The 21,016-nt window shown below is 32.8% G+C and overlaps 2 protein-coding genes across 4 annotated transcripts; both read left to right on the top strand.

Moving 5' to 3' along the window:
• Positions 1 to 4,127: 4,127 nt before the first annotated feature.
• LOC101217190 (pseudouridine-5'-phosphate glycosidase) lies at positions 4,128 to 12,651 on the top strand. Of its 3 annotated transcripts, XM_011661852.2 has the most exons (13): positions 4,128 to 4,306; positions 4,382 to 4,493; positions 5,015 to 5,125; positions 6,535 to 6,617; positions 9,462 to 9,521; positions 9,631 to 9,691; positions 9,784 to 9,890; positions 9,983 to 10,060; positions 10,347 to 10,392; positions 10,749 to 10,869; positions 11,028 to 11,113; positions 11,302 to 11,385; positions 12,323 to 12,651. In XM_011661852.2, exons 1-12 carry the CDS (start codon positions 4,217 to 4,219, stop codon positions 11,376 to 11,378), a joined length of 1,032 nt encoding a protein of 343 aa, XP_011660154.1. In that variant the 5' UTR covers positions 4,128 to 4,216; the 3' UTR covers positions 11,379 to 11,385; positions 12,323 to 12,651. The 3 variants fall into 3 exon arrangements, with proteins under 3 accessions (XP_011660154.1, XP_004139051.1, XP_031736108.1); XM_004139003.3 differs by lacking the exon at positions 12,323 to 12,651 and having other exon boundaries at positions 11,302 to 11,628; XM_031880248.1 differs by lacking the exons at positions 4,128 to 4,306; positions 12,323 to 12,651 and adding an exon at positions 4,857 to 4,907 and having other exon boundaries at positions 4,376 to 4,493; positions 11,302 to 11,628.
• Positions 12,652 to 17,740: 5,089 nt separating this feature from the next.
• LOC101215435 (scarecrow-like protein 3) lies at positions 17,741 to 20,163 on the top strand. Its single transcript, XM_004139072.3, has one exon. It carries the CDS (start codon positions 18,375 to 18,377, stop codon positions 19,788 to 19,790), a length of 1,416 nt encoding a protein of 471 aa, XP_004139120.1. The 5' UTR covers positions 17,741 to 18,374; the 3' UTR covers positions 19,791 to 20,163.
• Positions 20,164 to 21,016: the final 853 nt, after the last annotated feature.

The following is a 21,016-nucleotide window of genomic DNA, read 5'->3' as shown; positions in this document are numbered from 1 at the left end:
AACATAAATATTTAAAAAAAAATGTAGAAGAATAAAAGAAAAAGATGATGGAATGAAAAAAAATCGCAAAAGAGAAAGAAAAAAAGACAAATAAAGGAAGAACAAACATGGAATGTTTAAAAAAATGGTCAGCTCATGTGCTTTTTCATTTTGTTACCTTAACCGTAAATACTCGTTTGTTATATTTATCAAAATTAACTTTTGTTTTAATTATTATAAAGGTTAAATTACAATAAATATCCCAAAACTTTGTAGTTTGTGTAAAAAATACTTCTAAACTTTCAAAAATTTCAAGATTGTTTAGACTTTTAAAAAAAAGTTCAATAATGTTCTTATAGTTATTTTTTGATAGAAACGGTTAAAATTTTGTTTTAAAAATACTTATGTATTTAATCCAAATTCTACCCGAATTTCTGAACACCCAAAATAAAAACCAAAATTTTAAGTTAAAACATAAAATTTGAAGGGAACTTACAAATATTTTCGAAATAAAAATTTCTTACAAATATTTTCGAACTAAAAATTTCTCCTCTCTATAATCTATTAGGTACGAGAGATTTGGGAGTAAGGCAAGGGCTCCTTCTTTAGTTGATTGCATGTTTCCATTAACATACAAATTCATGAAAATATTTGAGTCCTAAAATTTGTTGGCGCTTCTATTATTCTCTTTGTTTCTTAATAGAGTCAATTACCTTATTAAAGTGTTCATTTTTATTTATTTATTTATATTAAAGAAGGGGTGAATAAAAAAGAAGAAATAGAGAAGTAAGACGGTATTAATGGCTTGTGCTATATAACTATAAAAGTATTTTTTAACTATGTTTTTTAAGTGTAAGTATATATTTTAAATTTTTTAAAGTTCAATGATAGTTTCAAAAGTTGGGTGTGTATTCTCAGCACCAAGTAAGGATGAGTTAGAACTCATTTTTTTTAGTGATTTTGTCGTCGGAGTCGATGCTTAGTTGAAGAGATGAAGGAAGATAGAGCGTGATATTGAAGTTCTAAATAAAGGTTATTTAAGAATACAATGGGTTTCTTGATTTTGGTCTTTGAGAGAAGGGTTTGGGATGGGTTTGAGTTTTCCATTTGGTCTGAAATGGAGATTTGTAGATATTGGTTTTTGAATTCCGAGTAGATGGGGACGTTAAATGGATGGAGACACGTCGAACAACAAAAGTGATGGGATGGGTTACTGTGCAGACGTCTAACATTTAGGAAGAGATAGAGGTGGAATTTTTTTTTTTAAGGTCGATTAGACTCTCATGACTCTAATACCAAGATAAGAAATGTAAAGAAATTGAAGAAGAAGAAGAGAAATTGGCAAGAGTTTTGAAGAAGAAGAAGAGAAATTGGCAAGAAAAAACTCTCACTTCAAATTATATTTTTAGTATTCTACAAATCTCAAATAACAAAGAGAAGCTAAGATTAAAAAATCTCACCTCCACACATCATATAATTCCTAATATAGCACATTGTTTCTAGAATATGTATTTTGGCCATAATACAGTGGACTAAGAAAAGATAAAAACAATTAGTGGGCTATCTTAACATATATCAAGACTATTATCAAAGTCAATATTCATTTCATTTAAATCTACCTAGTTGAAGGCTTCAGAGACATCATGAACACCAAATAGTTCAGCAGGTGACTGATCTAGATCACAACCATCATCGTTGTCTACTTCAGCCAGCTCCTCTACATTTGTAGCAATAGTCGAGTCAGAACAATCATTTTTCTCATTCTTGAGTTTCAAACTCGTTAATATCTTCATCATTCAAGCTGAACTGGACAAATTTGGTTGAGAGATATAAAGTTTCACTAGATGTAGAAGGAGTGGAACATTGTTCATCATAAACCATAAGTTAGGTTCACTATGTAAAGAGATAAAAATGTAGAACCTGGACCCCTCCATGTAACTACCATACTAAAAATTATCCATATCTCATCATTTCTGTTTATAGACAACACATCACATAATGTCTCAATAAATTGGTTGAATTCAATTTGACGGAAAATATTCATGTGTAGACATGGTTGAACGTCGTATTCAATCCCAGATGACCCATTAGAAATATTTTCATTCATGTAGTATTGAAATCTCACAACATTCATTCTAGGTCAATGAATCGCAACTCATATTTAACAAAAATGAAATTGTAAGTAGATATATTTTGTTGCAATAATAATAATAATAATAATAAAAAGAAGAAGAAGAAGATGAAGAAGGAGAAGAAGAATTGACGGTCAAGATCACCCCCCGAGTTTGAACTCGTGGCAAATTTCATTCTTCAATGTGGCAACTTTGCCTAAGCTTTAAAACTCGAGGTGATTGGGCAAAGTTGCTTAATTATCTATCAAGGTCTTTAGCTTAATTCTACGTGGACATATGTAAAGAGTAGACTAGTAGACTCCCCCTTTTTTTTGTCTCGCTCTCTCTAAAAAGCTTTTATTTTTCAATATTACCATTCAAACCTTCTTTTGGTGTTTACTTTATCACTTTATCTCTCCCATCCCAACCACACCCATCAATGCAATACACTCACACATTTACTAATCATTATCTCATGTCATATCACTCTTTCACTAACAAATCATCAATAACATTAACATTCAAACCAAATAATTAACTACTATTTACAAAAAAAATTATAATAATTATTTATGTTCGTATGGAACTTCATTTGAATGATTTCAAAAGCAAAGATACGAGAGTTTTGTATTTAAAGTAAACACCGTTATATATTCTCATGAAGTTTTGTGGAAGTATTATTCTACATCTTTAACATATGAACAGTGTGAATAAAGAATTACTTCAAAATTAATACAACTTTAACATATATGAGTATGTAATTACTGCCAAATGGAGTCTCCATTTTTTAAACTTTGAACATTTTTTTTTTGTTACATTTTGAGTTAAGTAAAAAGTAACCATTTTTTTTCTAAAATTTTATTTGATACTTACCTTTTCAACTTTGAATTCTTAGGGTTTGAGTTGGATAATTGATATTACAATTTTATGTTGTAGATTTTGAGTATTCTTACAATTTGGTTATGATTAGATTGCAAGGCTTCAGTTTCCCTTAAATTCTCACTTTCCATCTATAGTAAGTGTCGTTCACTTACTCCCTTTCTTTCCAACAATTACAATTAATTAAATTTCGTTAAATTTAGTTGTAATTAATTTAAAGGAATAATTGCAAATTTAGAAATTAAATTCAAAATAATTAAGTATATAGTAATATTTTTAAAAAATTGCAAATATAGCAAAATTTGTCAAATTTTATCAATGATAGAGTCTATCACTGATAGATCATGTTGTAAAAATTAGTCTATCACCGATAGATCATATAAGTCTATGAGTGATACAAAGTCTATTAGCGATAGTTTTGTTATATTTGCAATTTTTTTAAAATGTTGCTATATTATTAATTATTATTCTTCAAATGGCCAACCGTTACAATTATCCTAATTTAAATTAATGAATAAATAGGAATCTTTTAAAAAATTGAACAAATTGACAAAATATTTACACATTATATAACAATTTTGAAAACGAAAAAAACTCACAGGTCCACAATAAAAAAAAGACCAAAAATTTCATGTGATTAATTGACATCGAACGCACCTAATATATTTGAGAAACACACGCTAATATATTTGGAAAACGATCCTTTACCTTTGTCTATTTTTTCTTACATGATCGTTTAGATTTGACTGTTTCAAATCAACGATTTTTTTTCAAAATTCTTTCTACATGATTGTTTAGATTTGACAAACGATCGTTTAAATTTGAGACATATTGTTTGCATTTGATCGTTTTAATTTGGGTAGTGAAATCTCAACTATTTTTTTAAAGATTATTTGGTACAATATTGTTTATATTTGTTATTTTTGGTACATAATCGTTTATATTTGGTAATTTAATATCCCAACAATTTTTTTCAGGATCTTTTTTTACTTGACCCATAATCTTAAACTAACACATAACAATTTGAAGAAAAAAAAATTGCACAAGAAAAGAAAAAGATGATGGAAAGAAAAGAAAAACAATCAAATAATTGTTTGAAAAAAAAATGCTCAAAGTAAAAGTTTCTTCACGTTCCAAACAGAGTATTTATATAGAGTATTAACGAAGAAATTGGTAAAGGAAAGCGTTGTCCTAAACAGTCAACACTCAATACATACCCTCTGGTTTTCAGCTGGAGAAAAAGAAAAATGGCTTCTTCTTCTTCAGCTCTCTCAAGAATATCTAATCTCAGTAGACACTTTCACACGCCAAACTCGAAAACCAGAGATGACCCACAGGTTATTATCCTCAAATTCATCTCTTAAAACCATTTCCCCCAGTTTTTGCTTATTGTCTTCTTTAAATTGTTGAAGGGTGCCATTGACGCTCCCGGTAGAGGCTTAATTAAGATATCCTCCGAAGTTTCTGCTGCCATTTCTCGTGGCCATCCTGTTGTTGCCCTCGAATCAACCATCATCTCACATGGTGATTCTGTAGTTTTATTCGACTGCCTTTTAGTTTTTGTTTAATTGTTTGAAACCCTCTTTTGTCAAAACTAGTTACGGTTATCTTTTTTATATCATCATCTAGCCTTGGTTCTCTCATGATCTGGTTCGTGTAGAAATTTGGACAAAAGGGGGGGTAATGTGGACGTTAAGATGAAATGAACTGATTCTAAAAAATATTTGTAATGGATCACCTTGGTTCAATCAATTTAACTGAACAGTAATGTTGTGTATGGTTCTCAGAGTTAGAAATATTGCATTTGAAAATCATTGGTTTTACTCTAGGTGTTTGGTACACATATGGGGTATTGCAAAAGTGAAGATTTTTTTTCTGATGATTTAGGTTGTTGGATCCAATAGCGTTCTTAGTTTGAAAGCAGGAAGATTAGTGAAGGTTGCCTATTTGTCGATTTTCAAAATTTTTATTTAATCAGCACTACTGTAGAAATTTCTTTTTATTCTACTTCACAGTTTTCTGTTGTTCTCTCTCTTTGTATGTAGGGATGCCATATCCTCAAAATCTGGAGACTGCAAAGGAAGTAGAAACAATCGTGAGGAAGAATGGAGCAGTTCCTGCAACTGTTGCAATTTTAGATGGCACTCCATGCGTAGGTGTTTGTTAACTACTCAATCTCTATACCTATCCATACTTCTTGTGCTTATAATAGTCTCATTGTATACAGTTTGTGATCAGTAATTTCATAAAATTGAATATTATGATCCCAATAAGATGCAGTAAATGGACTATTTTTTGTGTCGAAGGAATGAACTGATTTTTAATTTTGATAGTGTAACCCATTGATTTGTGCATTCAAATGGTTAATTTTTCGCAATATATCTGCATAATGTATGTCTCTAGATGTGGTAGTTGTATTGGTATAGTCTATCAACTGGATCCTTGAGGATGAAGTTGTGTTGCTTCACATGTCTAATATAGCTCCTACGTCCTACCCACCAATTTGGTCTTTAAAGCACTGTCTCTGGCTCTATGGAGCCTACCAACTACATTGTCTTCTCATCCTCTACTGGATTATTGTCGATTTGGCCTTCAAAGCACTAGGTCTCTGACTATCTGGTGGCCACCTCCTAAATTGTCTCCTCAATAGAGCAGCAGTTTGTTATTGAATCCTTTCCATGGAGCAACTTTTTAAATCATAATCAAAGGAACTCTTCTCTTTGAGGCAAAAACTATCGGGGACTGCAAGGTATTGAGGGCACAAATAGGTTAGGCTATAGCTAGGAACAAACCCAAATATGTATGATGTCTTGGATGTTAAATCATCTCATGGGTGGAATTATCCTTGACCTATCTTGGTTAGAGTTTATTATTCTTCTCCCTTTTCCATCTCTATAATTTGATCTACTCCATTTTAATCCCAGAGCTTGAATTAGCCTTGACCTCATGGTTTAATCCTCTCCTCTAGCACATGTTCTCTAGTACATCAACATATGGTGAAACTAATACTTTTAACTGTCATTGGTACTTCAGTCCTATCCTTGTGTCAGAGTGCTATGAACTTTTCTTGAATTGTTGCCTCGAACATTTGGAATTGGTGAAGTGTGAGAGTTGTAAGCTCATAGTAGGGCTCGTCCAATCCTCCTATTCTCCAATCAAATCTGTGAGTGTCTTCTCATCCACACAAAGGATCTCCGTATCCAATTAATTCATTCCTGGTAGTCAATGACTCATTTAGAAGACTCAGCCCATCCCATGTATCCTGCCCCCTACATCATTTCTGGTTATCAATGATTCATTAGAAGTTTCAAAATATGGCTCTTACAATTGACAGCAAGAGTACATACAAGTAGTTTTTTGTTTTTCGAAACCTTTTCTACCTTCGTATTTGTGTTTGCATGGCCTTTTTTTAAGCATTTTTATTCAATGTTTCTACTAATTAACCTAAAACTTATTCGTTCAGAACTATAACCGTCAAATCTTCTCTTTATTTTTTTTTTTCTCCATTTTGTTTTGATTGGTAGTTTTTTTTACCTCTAGATTTTTAATTCCTCTATGTATGCAGGCCTGAATGAGAAAGAATTGGAGAGGTTGAGTATTCTGGGAAACCGAGTCCAAAAGACTGCTAGGAGGGACATAGCACAAGTTGTGAGTATTAAGTTTAGCAATTATGACTTTTGTTTGTTCATGCTGGTGGTTATGAACTTTGTCAATTACTCCTCTTTGCTGGCACTAATTCCACCTTTGTATGAACAGTAGAGTAACCTTATGGTTTAGAATACAAATCGCAATCTAAACATTTTGTAGTTCTTAAGGTATCTTTCTTTTGTTGTTGATCACCAATATCCTTCTGGTTGTATTACCAGATTTAGATTTGGAAATTTTCTAATGTCTGAACTTAAACTGTATTTTCGAATGGTAATCATAAAAACATCAATCTCGGCAGCTGTTTGATATAATAGTTCTTTCTCCTTTTCTCCTTTTCTTCTTTTCTCCATTAGTTTTAATTATATGACCGTGGACGTTATAAACTTCATGGTACTGATTTTTTAGTTTTGTTTTTTCTTCATAAATAATTACTGCTATTGAAAGGAGAGACAACGCACACACCGATTTACGTGGAAATCCGAGTACCGGGAGAAAAAACACGATTGTTTGTTGTTATAATTTTCTAATGAAAAATACAATAGGTATAAGGCAAAATAAATAGGGTATACAAGGAAATATAAAAGGAAAAGATTTAGGAAACAAGGAAAACATTCCCATAATCTTTCCACAAATATTCTAGGATTCTAACAAGGAAAATATTTAGAAAATAAGGAAAGGATATTCGGCAACAATCTTAAGGCCATGACTATAGACAAAGGCAGTGCAGCTGAACACTCGAAGGGGAACATCAGAGATGAGATAAGTGGAGGGATAGGATTCTTTGAGGCAGCCTAACGATGTTTGGAAGTGAAGGACATGAGAAGGCATGCGGTTTATGAAATGGACAATAAAAATGGCATCACCCCAAAGATGGGAAGGAAGAAAAGTGAACAACATAAGGGAACGAGCAACTTCCAAAAGGTGACGATTTTTTCGTTTGGCAACCCCATTTTGTTGGGGGTGTAAGCACAGGAACTATGGTGAACAGTTCTTTTAGAGGATAAGAACTCAGTAAGAGAGTGATTTTGAAACTCACGACCATTATCACTTCGCAGGATTGCAATCTTTGTATTGAATTGCGTTTCTATGTTGTGATAGAAGTCCTAGAATGTGGAGTTAACTTCGGATTTGTTGGAGATCAGGAAAACCCAAGTAAGACGAATATGATCATCAATAAAGGTCACAAACCATCATTTTCCAGAGGAGGTAGTGACCTTGGATGGTCCCCCAACATCAGTATGGACAAGAGTAAAAGGTTGGGTTGGCTTATAGAGTTGCGAAGGAAATGAGAGGTGTTATTTTGCTTGTATGCGTACATCACAAAATAAGGAAGAAACATCAACTTTGGAGAAAAGATGAGGAAATAGGTATTTCATATATTTAAAGTTGGGATGGCCTAAACGGAAATGCAACAACATAAGGTTTTTTTCAGAAGTGGTAAAGTAGGAAGATAAAAGACTGGTCCTAGAAATACTACTAGAGGGGGCATCATCATCAAGCAAGTAAAGAACCCTATTGTGTCGGGCAGTGCCAATCATCCTCCCTGAGCTCAAGTCCTGAAAAGAAACAGAATCAGGTAAAAGTGTTGCTTTGCAGTTTAGTTCACGAGCAATCTAGCTAATTGACAGAAGATTATATGAAATTTGTGGTACATGCAACACACTGTGTAATGAGAACCCGTTAAAAAAAGAAATTTACCCTTGCCCAGCAATGGGAGCCAAGGAGCCATAAAAAATTCTTATATTCTCATTCCCAACACACGGAATGTAGGACACAAAATGTTCAGAGGAACCGGTTAAATGATCAGTGGCACCAGAGTTCAAGATTCAAGGATTCTTACCATCAATACTAATGAGACTAAAGGACTGAGGTATACCCAACTGAACAATAGCTCCAAGTGTGGTTGGACTAGCATTCTCACTCACACCGGAAGAAGATAAAATAGGGAACGAGGTCACTGGATTCAGGCGTGTTGGATGTTGTCCCTAGGGTAGCCTCAATTGCTGCTATCTGTTGTTGAAACCCTTCTGGTCGTTCTGAGTTATTCCTGATGAGGAAGCTTGCACGATAGGGTTGTAATGTGCTGAAAATTCACCAACCTCAAATGTTTAGTGAATTTGAGGATTCTAATCATCAAGATAATAACTAATGTCATTGGGTGGCAGGGCATACAGATTTGATCGTAGAAGCAGTGATCGCCGGTCGGAATTAGGTGGTAGAACACGAATCGGCATGTGGGGAACACTACAGGTAGCGGATGAAGACGAGGGTGGCATGGTTGGGTTGGCTGGCAGTGTCTGAATAGGATGGACCAGCGCGTGAACTTCCGGCAGCAGTGCGTGGAGGCTCGTGGGTGTGTTCTGGCGGCGTGAATGACGAGAATATCTGTCGAATTATGTTTTCCGGCATTTTCTGAAGGCAGCAGAGCCATTCGTCCATGGCAGCATTGATCCGAGCATCAACAGTGGCGGTGACGACGACATTAAAACTGGCGGTAGTTTCCTCTGTGTGATTTCCATCACTGGTTGTGTTTTCTAGGGTGTGTCCAATGTCCTACTCTAATACCATATTGAAAGGAGAGACAAAGCACACACGCCGGTTTACGTGGAAACCCAAGTACCTGGAGAAAAATCACGATTGTTTGTTGTTATTATTTTCTAATGAAAAATACATTAGGTACAAGGGAGAATAAATAGATTATACAAGGGAATATAAAAGGAAAAGATTTAGAAAATAAGAAAAATATTTCCATAATCTTTCCATAAATATTCTAGGATTCTAACATGGAAAATATTTAGAAAATAAGGAAAGGATTCTAACCACTGCTATCTTGTGTCTTATAAGGTGGCCAGAGGAGGAAATGGTGCTACAACTGTTTCTGCAACAATGTTCTTTGCTTCTAAGGTGAGCATGTCACTGTGGTTTTTTATTCTGTATTTGATACTTAAGCATACTTCACAATTTTCAGTTTTTTAACCTTCTCACTAGTTCCGTTCATGGAAATTTATTGTAGGTTGGCATCCCAGTGTTTGTGACTGGAGGCATTGGAGGCGTTCACAGACATGGTGAACAAAGTAAGATAGATACTTTTGTATGGACGAATGGCAAGCAATCCCCCACAAACCCATGAATGACTTTTCTGTATGTTTTCAACTGCCTTTTTCAGCAATGGATATATCTTCTGATCTCACTGAGCTAGGAAGAACCCCTGTAGCAGTCATTTCAGCTGGTGTAAAATCAATATTAGACATCCCCAGGACCCTTGAATATTTGGTACAGTTGTCTATTTCCCTGCCTTAAACCTTTTTACACATCGTGCAGCTTTCTTTTTATTTTATTCACTGGCCCAAAAATGTTATTAACAGGAAACTCAGGGAGTATGTGTTGCAGCTTATAGAACAAACGAATTTCCTGCTTTTTTCACGGAAACCAGTGGCTGCAAGGTATTGAAATGCGGAACTTCTTTTTGCCTTCTAGATCTCCACAAATCTCTAATGGCTTGGTAATCTATTATTTATCAAAGGCAAAATGTTACTCCACTTTCTCAATTTAGTCTAGATGGTACCAAATTCCAGGTATACTTTCACTCATTTATGATGGTATAATTGAAGATCATCTTAAGTTTGTGGTTATCTTCACTCATGCCACATGTTGGGCCAGCGTTTTTATTATTTGAAACTAAAATTATTCTTTCTGTTTTGTTTTTGTTCATGGATGTACAAAATCCAGGCACCTTGTCGTGTTGATACACCAGAAGAGGCTGCAAAGCTTATCGGCAAGTCACTAAAGAACCTTCAACCTTTCTTGACTTAAAATGCAATTAGAAGACGAATTATTTTTTGCTTCCAATATTTACTAGATTTAGTGCCATATATGTACTATCTAAGAACCTAAGAAAAGTGGAACTTTATAGTGAAGAGAATCTCAGTTGCTGTAGAAGTGAGAGATTAGAACACTGGAAACTTATACAACAAGAACTGTTATCTTCTCTGCAAAGGAATTGAATTACAGAGTTCTAAGTATGATGCCATTCAAATATTTTTTTCACATAGTTGGACAATCTAAAATGATAGTTGCTGCTCATTGCATTCTTCTATATATTTAATACTTTTTTATTGTCTTCCTCTGCAGATGCCAACATGAATCTTGAGCTTGGAAGTGGAGTTCTGATTGCTGTTCCAATTCCAAATGAGCATTCAGCTTCTGGGAGCTTAATTGAGAACGCAATACAAACTGCACTTCAAGAATCCCGGTAAGAAATCCACAAGTCCAATTTCGTTGCAACTTTCTAAACATATAAGGAGTATAGCGTGGCGAATATTTGAACCTTCAATCAGTGGGCAATGTTCTTAATGCATTAATTGTTGAGCTACGCCCCGAAACTCATCCACTTGTATATACACATTTTAGGGAGAAGAACATTGTGGGAAATGCTGAAACTCCATTCTTACTTAAAAGGGTGAATGAACTCACTGGAGGAGCCTCACTTGCTTCAAGTATCCTTTAATTTTGACCCTTTTTGCAAACATTTTTATCACAATAAATATGCTACATGCATTTCTGGTAATATCAGGTCAACAGTTTAGTTTTTTTACTCAAATACGACGGAGACGGAGCAAAACTATTCATTTATTTCGGACATGGTCTGCTGCTTTATCTCTTGGGTTTCTTTAACTTCCTCAAGATATTGCACTTGTAAAAAACAATGCTCTTGTGGGTGCCAAAATTGCCGTCGCTCTTGCCAAGCTCAGAGTGCAATAGCAGGAAGGTACTTTTGAAGTTTTGGACCACAATAATAGAATTTTGTTTTATTAAAAGAATAATTACAATGACCATATAATTTAATAGTATGGCCATTGGAAAAAACAATCTGCTGAGGAAGCCTAACCTTTTGTTTTAATGTTATTTCTTGATTGGGAAAGTTTTGGTTTAGATTTAATTATGTGGTAAACAACTTTTTTTTTTTTTGTTTAAGCACTTAAGAAATCTCCAAGCTTTCATTCTTAGAGAAGGTCAAGCCATTTTATTTGAAGTTATTATTGCTCGACATTTTTTCTAAAAGGTTTATAATTGGGGTGATTTGGAAAATAGAAGGAGTTCAAACTATTTTCGTAAAAGGGGTTTTTTTTTTTCTTGATTGGAATGTGTCTATTGAAGAGACCATTCTTTGGAAAAAGACAAAATAAAAGCCACATGCTTGAATAGAGACGTATTCACTCATATATCTATATCTATCTATATATATATATTTAAACTTTTCACAAAAATCATTTATTTTTTTGGTTAACTTTTTTTACTAAAATTATTACCTATTGATTTTTGTAATAATTTATTATTCCTAATTTTTTTATTATGAATTTATGTATTTTTTAATTATTTTAATGGTTTTTTAATGTTAATTTTTATAAATATAACAAAAACCAAAATATTTATTGTCCGTATAACAAAATAAAAAAAACCTATGATTTTCATAAATTTAAGTTGTCTTTGAATTTTGTAGACGATTTTTTACATTTTTTCTTCTTTTTTGCAATTTATTCATTTTCTCTTTATATTATTATTTCTTTATATTCTGACCTCTTCTGGTTCACAATTTCTTCATTTCTTCTTCTAGAATTTCTCTCTTCTTCGTCATCTCTAATTTTTTTTTTCGATTCTTTAAATCTCCACTTGGTAAATGATCTTCGTCATCTTTTTTCTTTCAGATCAAAACGATCACACGAATTGTACTAAATATAAATGATTTTGGAACACGATTGTGATTGTGAAGTAAGATAACTTAGAATTGATGCAAGATTGTATACGAAGATCGTGTATTAATATCTAAACGATCAATCTTGTATCATGATCGTTTATAAGAAAAATTACACGCACGTGTGTGGTTGATTAATCGCGTGTTGATTAGGTTATTTTTTTGTATTTTTCATTGTAGCCTCATGAGCTTTTTTTTTTTTCATAATTGTTCTACACAGTGTAAATATTTTGTGGGTTTGTTATATTTTTTAAAACAATCATAGATGCTTACGAAGATCAATGTTCTGATCTGTAGGTCTATTAGGTCCCGTTCCAATAAACTAATATCATAAATTGTTTGATTAATGTGGTTAATGAGTTTATCAAATTAATCTCATATCGTTGTAGCTTCTAAACTGTAGGTCCATTAGGTTCCCTTCCTAGCTCGTAAAGGATAATGAAATTTATTTATATTAGTTGTATTTGAAATATTCAAGTTTAGTTTTGGGAATTAGTATAATGAAAATAATGATAATAAAGTTCATATTTTAAATTAATCTAAAACTATAAGATATTAGAGAAATATTCATTAAATAAGATTTAAATGAAATATTAATTAAATATGATTTAATTAATTATTAAGTATTTGATTAATGGTTAACTAATTGGAAAATTTTCAAAAATAGCAAATTTAACAAAATACTTATAATCTATAACAAATTCTATAATGATAGTTATTGATATGTTATAGTGATAGAAGACTTTAAGTGATAGAATCCAAAATTTTATTATAACTTGTAAATATTTTAATTTATTTTGATATTTTTAAAAATGCCTCAAATTAATTAGTAAATTTGAAATTTTTATTAATTTCATATTTTTTAAATTAATAGAATCTATTCTGCTTCATTTCCTACTTCATGAAAGAAAGAGAGTTATAAATATGCAGAAGAAAATTGTTTTTCTTTTAACTAATAATTTTTCTTTTATGCAAAAGAGTTTCTTTAAAAAATATTTAAACTTTTTTTTCTATCTCAATTGGTTCCCACAAACCAATCTCATCCCACGGGATAGAAAGGTTTGTGATAAGTAGAGCCCCAATTTGGATATTTATTTGGTAGATTTTGAAACATCAAACAACTAAGTTTTTTTTTTCTCTAATCTATAGTTAGAAAGTATGCTTAGCCTTTTAAGTCTTAATAAGGAAATTTGTTTCTATATTATTTTGCTAATGTTCATCTCCCAGGCGCTTTTATTATCCCTTCAATGCCAACCAAATTTGTTTGTTAGTGCTTAAGATCGCCTAGCTTGTTGTGATTGTTGTCTTGTTGGTTTAACGTGTCTTCTTGTATGACATTCTATCGTCAAACTCTACTTTTTGCTTATAATCCTCCGATAAGACAAGGAATAACGTGATAAAACAGGAATAAAGTTCTTTTAGTTAAATTTTCTACTTTTTCTCGTGTTTTCTTCCCATAGTCCCATAGTATGCGATATGGCCCCATTATTTTACATAAAAGCTACAATAACTTATATTTATAGGAGTTAATCACTTGTTAGATCCCATTTGAAGATGCTACATCAATGCCTATAAATTGAGTTGAAGGGCTTTAATTTTACACACACATTTAATGAGAGATAATCTTCCTCAAGCTTTTTGCGCAATTATTATCATCCTCTTTCATCTCTTCTCTTTTTAAAGTCCTAGAGGAGGATACAAACCAAGAAGTGATGGACCTCACATCTCTATCATGCTCTCTCCCCTCGAACCATACTCACACTGAAGCTCAAACTTCTACCATTTTTCAAATGGAAGAGCAACTGGATCCACCACCATATGAACATTAATCGAATGGACTAAAAAATCGACAGGCATTTTGGGGTTTTCATTGGAGTGGCAAAGGAGAGGTATGAGCTGCAAAAGAAAGTCGAAACGGCAAAGACAGAACCTTGCATGTTCAACCCAACCAAATTGAACATGCAAGGACAAGAATAAGGGTTTCAAAGATGGAGGGAGGCAGAGACAAGTTCATTGTGGAGAAGACTTACAAATCGATTGACAACGAAACCAAAAATAGTTTCGAATCTGGGTTTCTGAGAAGAAAGAAGATGGATGGCTTCAGAGTAGGGCTCAAAATTGATCCTTCAATGAAAAAAAGGAGGGCTTTGATGGAAAAGGGTTTCAGAGAAGAAAGGAGACAGAAACGAACGATTTCTTCAAAGGGTTTCGGCGAAGGACGAAGATGGAGGCTCTTTGTTTTTCGAGAATGAAATTAGACAGTGGAAGAGATGGAGATGAGCGATTCAGAGAAGGGAAAGAGAGAAAGTAAAGGGAATAAGAGAGGGGGAGTGATGAACAGTGACAAAAGACCAGTAAATAAATAACTAAAGTTGTTTTTTAAATCTCTTAAATAAAATTTCTTAAATAAATAAGACCAGTAAACCTTCAAACTTCATATTTCTTAAATAAAATTCAAACTTTTAGCAAACTTTTTGTTTTTGATAATCAGAATTTGAAAACTTATGTTTTCATCTAGGGACAACTGGACAAGATTCGTTTTATGTTATATGTGATCATAGTTACCTTACAATATATTTCTATTATAAAAATTGTTGTCTTCAAGTAAGGTATATTTCACGTACACTGTATTTGTTAATATATAGTAGCACCTTCAAAATGACTTACAATTTAAATATATTACAATACATTATCATTATTTTGAATACTTTTAAAGATGCTAGTAAATGCTTAGAGGCACCCTCACAGTTCACTCTTTAAAGATATACTAACTGGTATTTTCTAAATCCAACAAATTAGAGTTACGCTAATGTTGTTTATTGGTACTAAATTCAACTTTATTTAGTCATGTTTATTGATTTCCATAATAAAAAATTGATGACTTATCTTATCACATTTAGTGCTAAGATTCCTTTTATGTGATAGGTAACCATAAATATATTACAATGTATTACTCTATGGGAACTTTTGTATTCAAGTATGGTATTTTTTTTTTGCATACAATGTATTTCTTTATGTATAAGGATACCATAGCAATGACTTGCAATTTAAGTCGGTTAGAATACATAAATATTATTTGAATACCTTGAAAAATGTTAGTGAATACTTAGACTCATGCATTCACAATTGGAACACCCTCTGTGTATTGATATCTACCATTTTCTAACAATCAATTTTTTAGAAATCTAAACTTTTTACTACATAGATACATGTTAAAATTCTCTATTGTAACATAAAATTAAACGTTTAACGTGAATTGGTTCAACATCGTTTGTTTTTATTTTGCAATCATGAATTCACTTTATTTATTCTTCTAAATATCAAATCAATCAGTGCCAATAATTTTGTAGCTTAATTGAATGAAAACTTGTCTCATCCTAACGTGGAAAGAAAGAATTCAAGCTCATTCTCCCTTTTATCTATGAGTACTATATATCATGAAAAAATACTACTATCTTTTTTTATAATATGTAGAGTGGTGGAGAAATTGAATCTGTAACTTTAAAGTTAATAGAACAAGTATCAGTTAAGATATACTAATTTTCAAATTTAACATAAGAAAAAGAAACTCTATTAATTGATTAGTCTTTAAAGGGTTATTTTGGTGATTGTTATTAAACTCGATATATGATATACCACATGTAAATTTCAAATAATATTGGATGGAATGTATGTTAGTAAAGAAACAATTAAAGAAGATGAGTATGAAAAGTTTTAGAGACAAAGAGAAAAGAGTTGAAAGTTGAGAGGTGAAGTGTTAATTGAACCTAATCCATCCATGCATTAATTTAGAGTGTTAAAATAGTGAGCCAAGTTGGAAGAAGAAAAAGAAAAGAAGAAGAAAAGAAGTTGGAAAAGGGGGCCTATAAGAGTCAACAAGTAGGGATAAATGTAGTATCTGATTTTGGAAGTTAGCTTAACCACCATGTCCTTTTGTCTTAATAGAAGGGAAGATAACACCAAAATGTATGCTCATTTCCCATTTTGAAAACCAAAACAAATCAAAACAAAACAAAATTTTGGGTTTTGGAAGCACATTGGTTGAACTTTCTTGCATTTTCCCCACCATCACTTACCCCACTACTAAACAAACCCCAACAATGGCCTACTCTTTTCCTTTCTAATTTTTTAATCTTTGTTTTCGTCTCTTTGGATTTATCCTTCTTTTTGGAATATTTAAACCCCACCCCTTGATTCCCTTTCCACTTCACATCCGGACAAAGTTCAAGAAAAATAAAGGAAGGTAACTTTAACTATATATATATATATATACATACACATATTTCAAACATTTTACTTCTCAATATAGCAATATAGCAAAAGGGCATTGTCTATTATAAACATACATATACGTATGTCAATATCTATCATTATATCATATAAAAAATTAAATGACTTACTACCACGTGAACATGAAAGATTCAAACATATGTTTCAAACAAAAGAGAGGTTAGGATTTATTAAACACTCTCAAAAAGATCTTGTACATAAAAGCTTAAAAACTAAAGATGATAAGTTTGACGATATGAAACACTTCTCAAATTTTAAAAAATAATTTAACGTAGATAAGATCGATTTGTTAATTAATTAATGTTTTGCTTATTTAAAAATTATGTCTATATCTTCTCAAATTGGTTTTTGAAACAATAATAAAAAGTAGATAACCAACTAAGAAAATTTGAGATATAATGGATGTTTGTAAATTTAATTTTTAAAAACTTTTAAAAAATCAAATGATTATCAAAATTCAATACCTTTGTTAAAAGAAAATTAGAGTTAGAATATAGCTTTTATGATTTAATAAAAGCTAAATAATGATTGAAATTGAAATTCTGATTAATGGTTGGTTTTTGGTTTAGGGTATAATTTTACTTTTTGTCTTTGATTTGTTTTTGCTTTCTCTTAATTGTTTGGTCTTTATTATTTCCTTATTGTTATGGTTATGGTGTGGTGTGGTTTCCTTGACATAAGGCTACAAAATTTATCTTTTTTATTGTTTGTGAAAAAGAAAAGTTTTTAGGAACTACACAATTAAAAATGTTTAATAAATTAATAGATGATTAGAGAAAGAAAATAGATTTATTTTAAAAAAGAATAAGAGAGAGAAAAATATTTTGTATAAGGAAAAAACTTGAATTTATTTAGTTTTGGAAGCATTTGAAGTTTGAAGGGTGAAGAAAGAAAGAAGAAAACAGAGGATGATGCTTGTTCAGAAATTCGATATTCCCCACTTTAGAGTAAAAGACAAGAAATCAAATGAGGACAAAACCATCATACCACCACGCTTTGTCGAGAACGTAGTCATCTCACCCACAACCACAACACAACTTACAGAATTCAATTCAATTCAATTCACAAACTTATGATCAAAACAGAGGAAACCCACCCAACGCTTTTCAAGTACCGACACCTTTTTCCCTTTTGGATTTTTCTTCCATTTTCTCTTGCCTTTTCGCTTCTTTACTATACCCACTAACCCATTTTTCCATTTACCATTCCTTTTCTTTTTTTTTGCCTTTCCTTCACTTGGTCTTCTTCTTCGTCTTCTTCTTCGTCTTCTTCTTCGTCTTTCGTCTTCTTCTTCGTCTTCTTCGTCTTCTTCGTCCCTCTCCTCCTCTTTTAACTTCATTCTTGTTGCTTAATTAGTTTGTTTCTTCTTATGTTTTTGTTGAAATTCTCTGTTGCGACTAGCCCACTTGAGTATTTTCTGTGTTCCCTTTTTGAGTTTTGTATTTTGTGTTTTGTCTCTCTCTTGTTTGTGTTTGTGTAATGTATTTATTCTCTAGCAACAAACCCATCTTGTCTTTTCCCCTTTAGTCTCCATTCTCACGTTTAATTTGATCTATGAGAAATGATGAGGATAACTGAGGATTTTGCTATCTTTTGTTCATCTAAATTGGTATTCATAAGGAATTGCTGGTTTATTCAGTGAAGTTGATTATTGGGAAATCCTAGTTTGTATTTTGCTCCTCTGCTCCAATACTTTGATTCTGTTGTGTCTAACAATGTTTCAAGATGAAGGTACATCCTCCATAACTTCCTCTCCTCTTCAGTTCTTCACAATGATGTCTCTTTCCCCTAAATTGGGTTCTCCATATCCATGGCTTAGAGAGCTTAAATCTGAGGAGAGGGGTTTGTATTTAATCCATTTGTTGCTTACTTGTGCAAATCATGTGGCTGTTGGTAGTCTTGACAGTGCTAATCTTGCCCTTGATCAAATATCCCATCTTGCTTCTCCAGATGGTGATACAATGCAGCGAATTGCGGCTTATTTCGCCGAGGCTCTCGCGGATAGGATCCTCAAGACTTGGCCTGGTCTTTACAAGGCCTTTAACTCTACTAAGATACCAATGGTGTCAGAAGAGATTCTAGTTAAGAAATTGTTCTTTGATATGTTTCCATTCCTCAAGGTGGCTTTTGTGCTTACTAATCAAGCTATTGTTGAAGCCATGGAGGGGGAAAAGATGATTCATATTATTGATCTCAATGCTAATGAAACTGCTCAATGGCTTGCTCTTTTGCAAATTTTGAGTGTGAGGCCTGAAGGACCTCCACATTTGAGAATCACTGGAGTTCATCCACGCCAAGAGATTCTGGATCAAATGGCTCGTAGGTTGACCAATGAAGCCGAGAAATTGGATATCCCGTTTCAATTCAATTCCGTTGTCAGTCGACTAGAGGATCTTGATATGGAAAAGCTTCGTGTGAAAACCGGGGAGGCTCTGGCTATCAATTCAGTTCTTCAGTTGCACAACTTTTTGGGATATGATAATGAAGCCTTGCAAAAGCCATCTCCATCAGCAGCCAAGAATGTAAATGGAGTTCAATACTCGAGATACCCGCATCTGAACCAAACCACATTGAGGGAGTTACTCGACAAGGATATGGTTAACGGATGCAGTCCAAGTCCCGATTCAGTTTCCTCATCAGCACTATCTCAGGCTAATGCGACGAAAATCGACAGTTTTTTGAATGGATTGTGGAGTTTGACACCGAAGGTGATGGTCGTAACGGAACAAGATTCTAACCATAACGGTACAACAGTTATGGAGAGATTATTGGAAGCTCTCCACACATATGCAGCTATCTTTGATTGTTTGGAGTCTAACATGTCAAGAACATCCCTGGAGAGGTTGAAGTTGGAAAAGATGCTATTTGGGGAAGAGATTAAGAACATCATAGCTTGTGAGGGAGCTGAAAGGAAGGAACGGCATGAAAAACATGAGACATGGAATCAGCGGTTCGACGTCGCCGGGTTTAGGCAAGTGTCTTTGAGTTATTATGGAATGCTGCAGGCTCGGAGCTTGCTGCAGGGGTATGGTTGTGGTGGTTATAGGATGAAGGAAGAGAATGGTTGTGTGATGATTTGTTGGCAAGACCGTCCATTGTTTTCGGTTTCGGCTTGGAGATGTTGTAAGTAGAATGAATATAGAATATGTTTTCTTATTATAGGCGAAACAATTCTTTTCATTTCCATTAGATTAGCGAACAAGAATGATCAAGATGTTGTTTTCTTACTCGAAAAATTCATGAGGCCTTCATGCTTGTTGAAACTATAATATCATCACATTGGTTTTGGTCTCATCATGGCTCATTCTTTGTATCAGAAGAAATCCACTCCAACACAACCTTTTCATGTGGGCTATTTTTGTATATTGAAACTTTATCCAAACTCGAAATGTATTTGAGGCCTACATTCATTCTTGTGAATTTTGCTGGACACTCTGTAGTTTACTACATGACAATCTCCTTCTTACTTTATAAAAATAAGTGGGACGTACAGTACTCTTTAAACTCTCTCTAGATCGGGTCCTCTTTCCTGTGTTGGGATTGTCATTGCTTTGGAACACTTGAGCCATAGTTTTTAAAATGCATTGTGATTGCTGTCTGGCAATATTAGAACAAATACCACAATGGTGGATATCAACATTAATGGTCATTGTATGAGAAAAATAATAAAGAAAACGAATGCTTGGGATAGAATTGGTATTGTATAGGGTTAATCTTGACATTTTTCTCATTCAAATATTTCGAACTTAAAAGTTCAAAAAATAAAATATGGTTATGTTTTTTTCTTTTTTCCATTTTTCACTCGGTTACTTCATTTCAAAAAAACAAAAAACATATTTTAAATAAGAATGTTATCAAATGGGTCTGAAGTGTATAACTCTGATGTGAAATTATGTAAATGCTAAGTTGGAAGGTCCACAAAAATCTAAGTAGTGAACATCCATCAATTTTGGTGCATTATTTGATGCTATGCATCTCTCTAAGAATGTAATAAAGTAGTTTCAAGAATTCTTTTACGAAATGTAAACAAAAATTGGCATGTGGTAGAGTCAAATGAAACCTTTGGAAGGAATATGCATCAAATTCTTGAAATGTTCACAAATGTCATTTTAAGAATCTTGGGAGCTTTTAGCATCTATGCTTATTAAAGTCTATGCACTATAATGATCTATACTTGGATTGGAGACTGAAATAGGATAAACAATATTGAGGAAAAAAACATGAATAGAAAATAGTAAAAAATGTAACAAATAATATACATCTAATAATAACATCATCAGTTGTAGATTATAATAGTTTGAAAATGTTAAAGTTAGTGGACTTGGTCTATAGGAAGATTTGCCCTAAATTTTGTTCT

This window comes from Cucumis sativus, chromosome 1 (assembly GCF_000004075.3).
Source record: "Cucumis sativus cultivar 9930 chromosome 1, Cucumber_9930_V3, whole genome shotgun sequence".
Classification (NCBI taxonomy): Eukaryota; Viridiplantae; Streptophyta; class Magnoliopsida; order Cucurbitales; family Cucurbitaceae; genus Cucumis; species Cucumis sativus.
The sequence above is the reverse complement of the archived record's forward strand: the minus strand, read 5'-3'. Positions and strand labels throughout refer to the sequence as shown.

Bases quoted from the DNA above. Each gene is read 5' to 3' on its own strand.
- LOC101217190 (XM_011661852.2), top strand. From the start codon at position 4,217: ATGGCTTCTTCTTCTTCAGCTCTCTCAAGAATATCTAATCTCAGTAGA. The intron at 5,126-6,534 runs GTGTTTGTTAAC...CTATGTATGCAG, and splicing joins AGATGGCACTCCATGCGTAG to GCCTGAATGAGAAAGAATTG. The intron at 9,692-9,783 runs GTAAGATAGATA...TGCCTTTTTCAG, and splicing joins TCACAGACATGGTGAACAAA to CAATGGATATATCTTCTGAT.
- LOC101215435 (XM_004139072.3), top strand. From the start codon at position 18,375: ATGTTTCAAGATGAAGGTACATCCTCCATAACTTCCTCTCCTCTTCAG.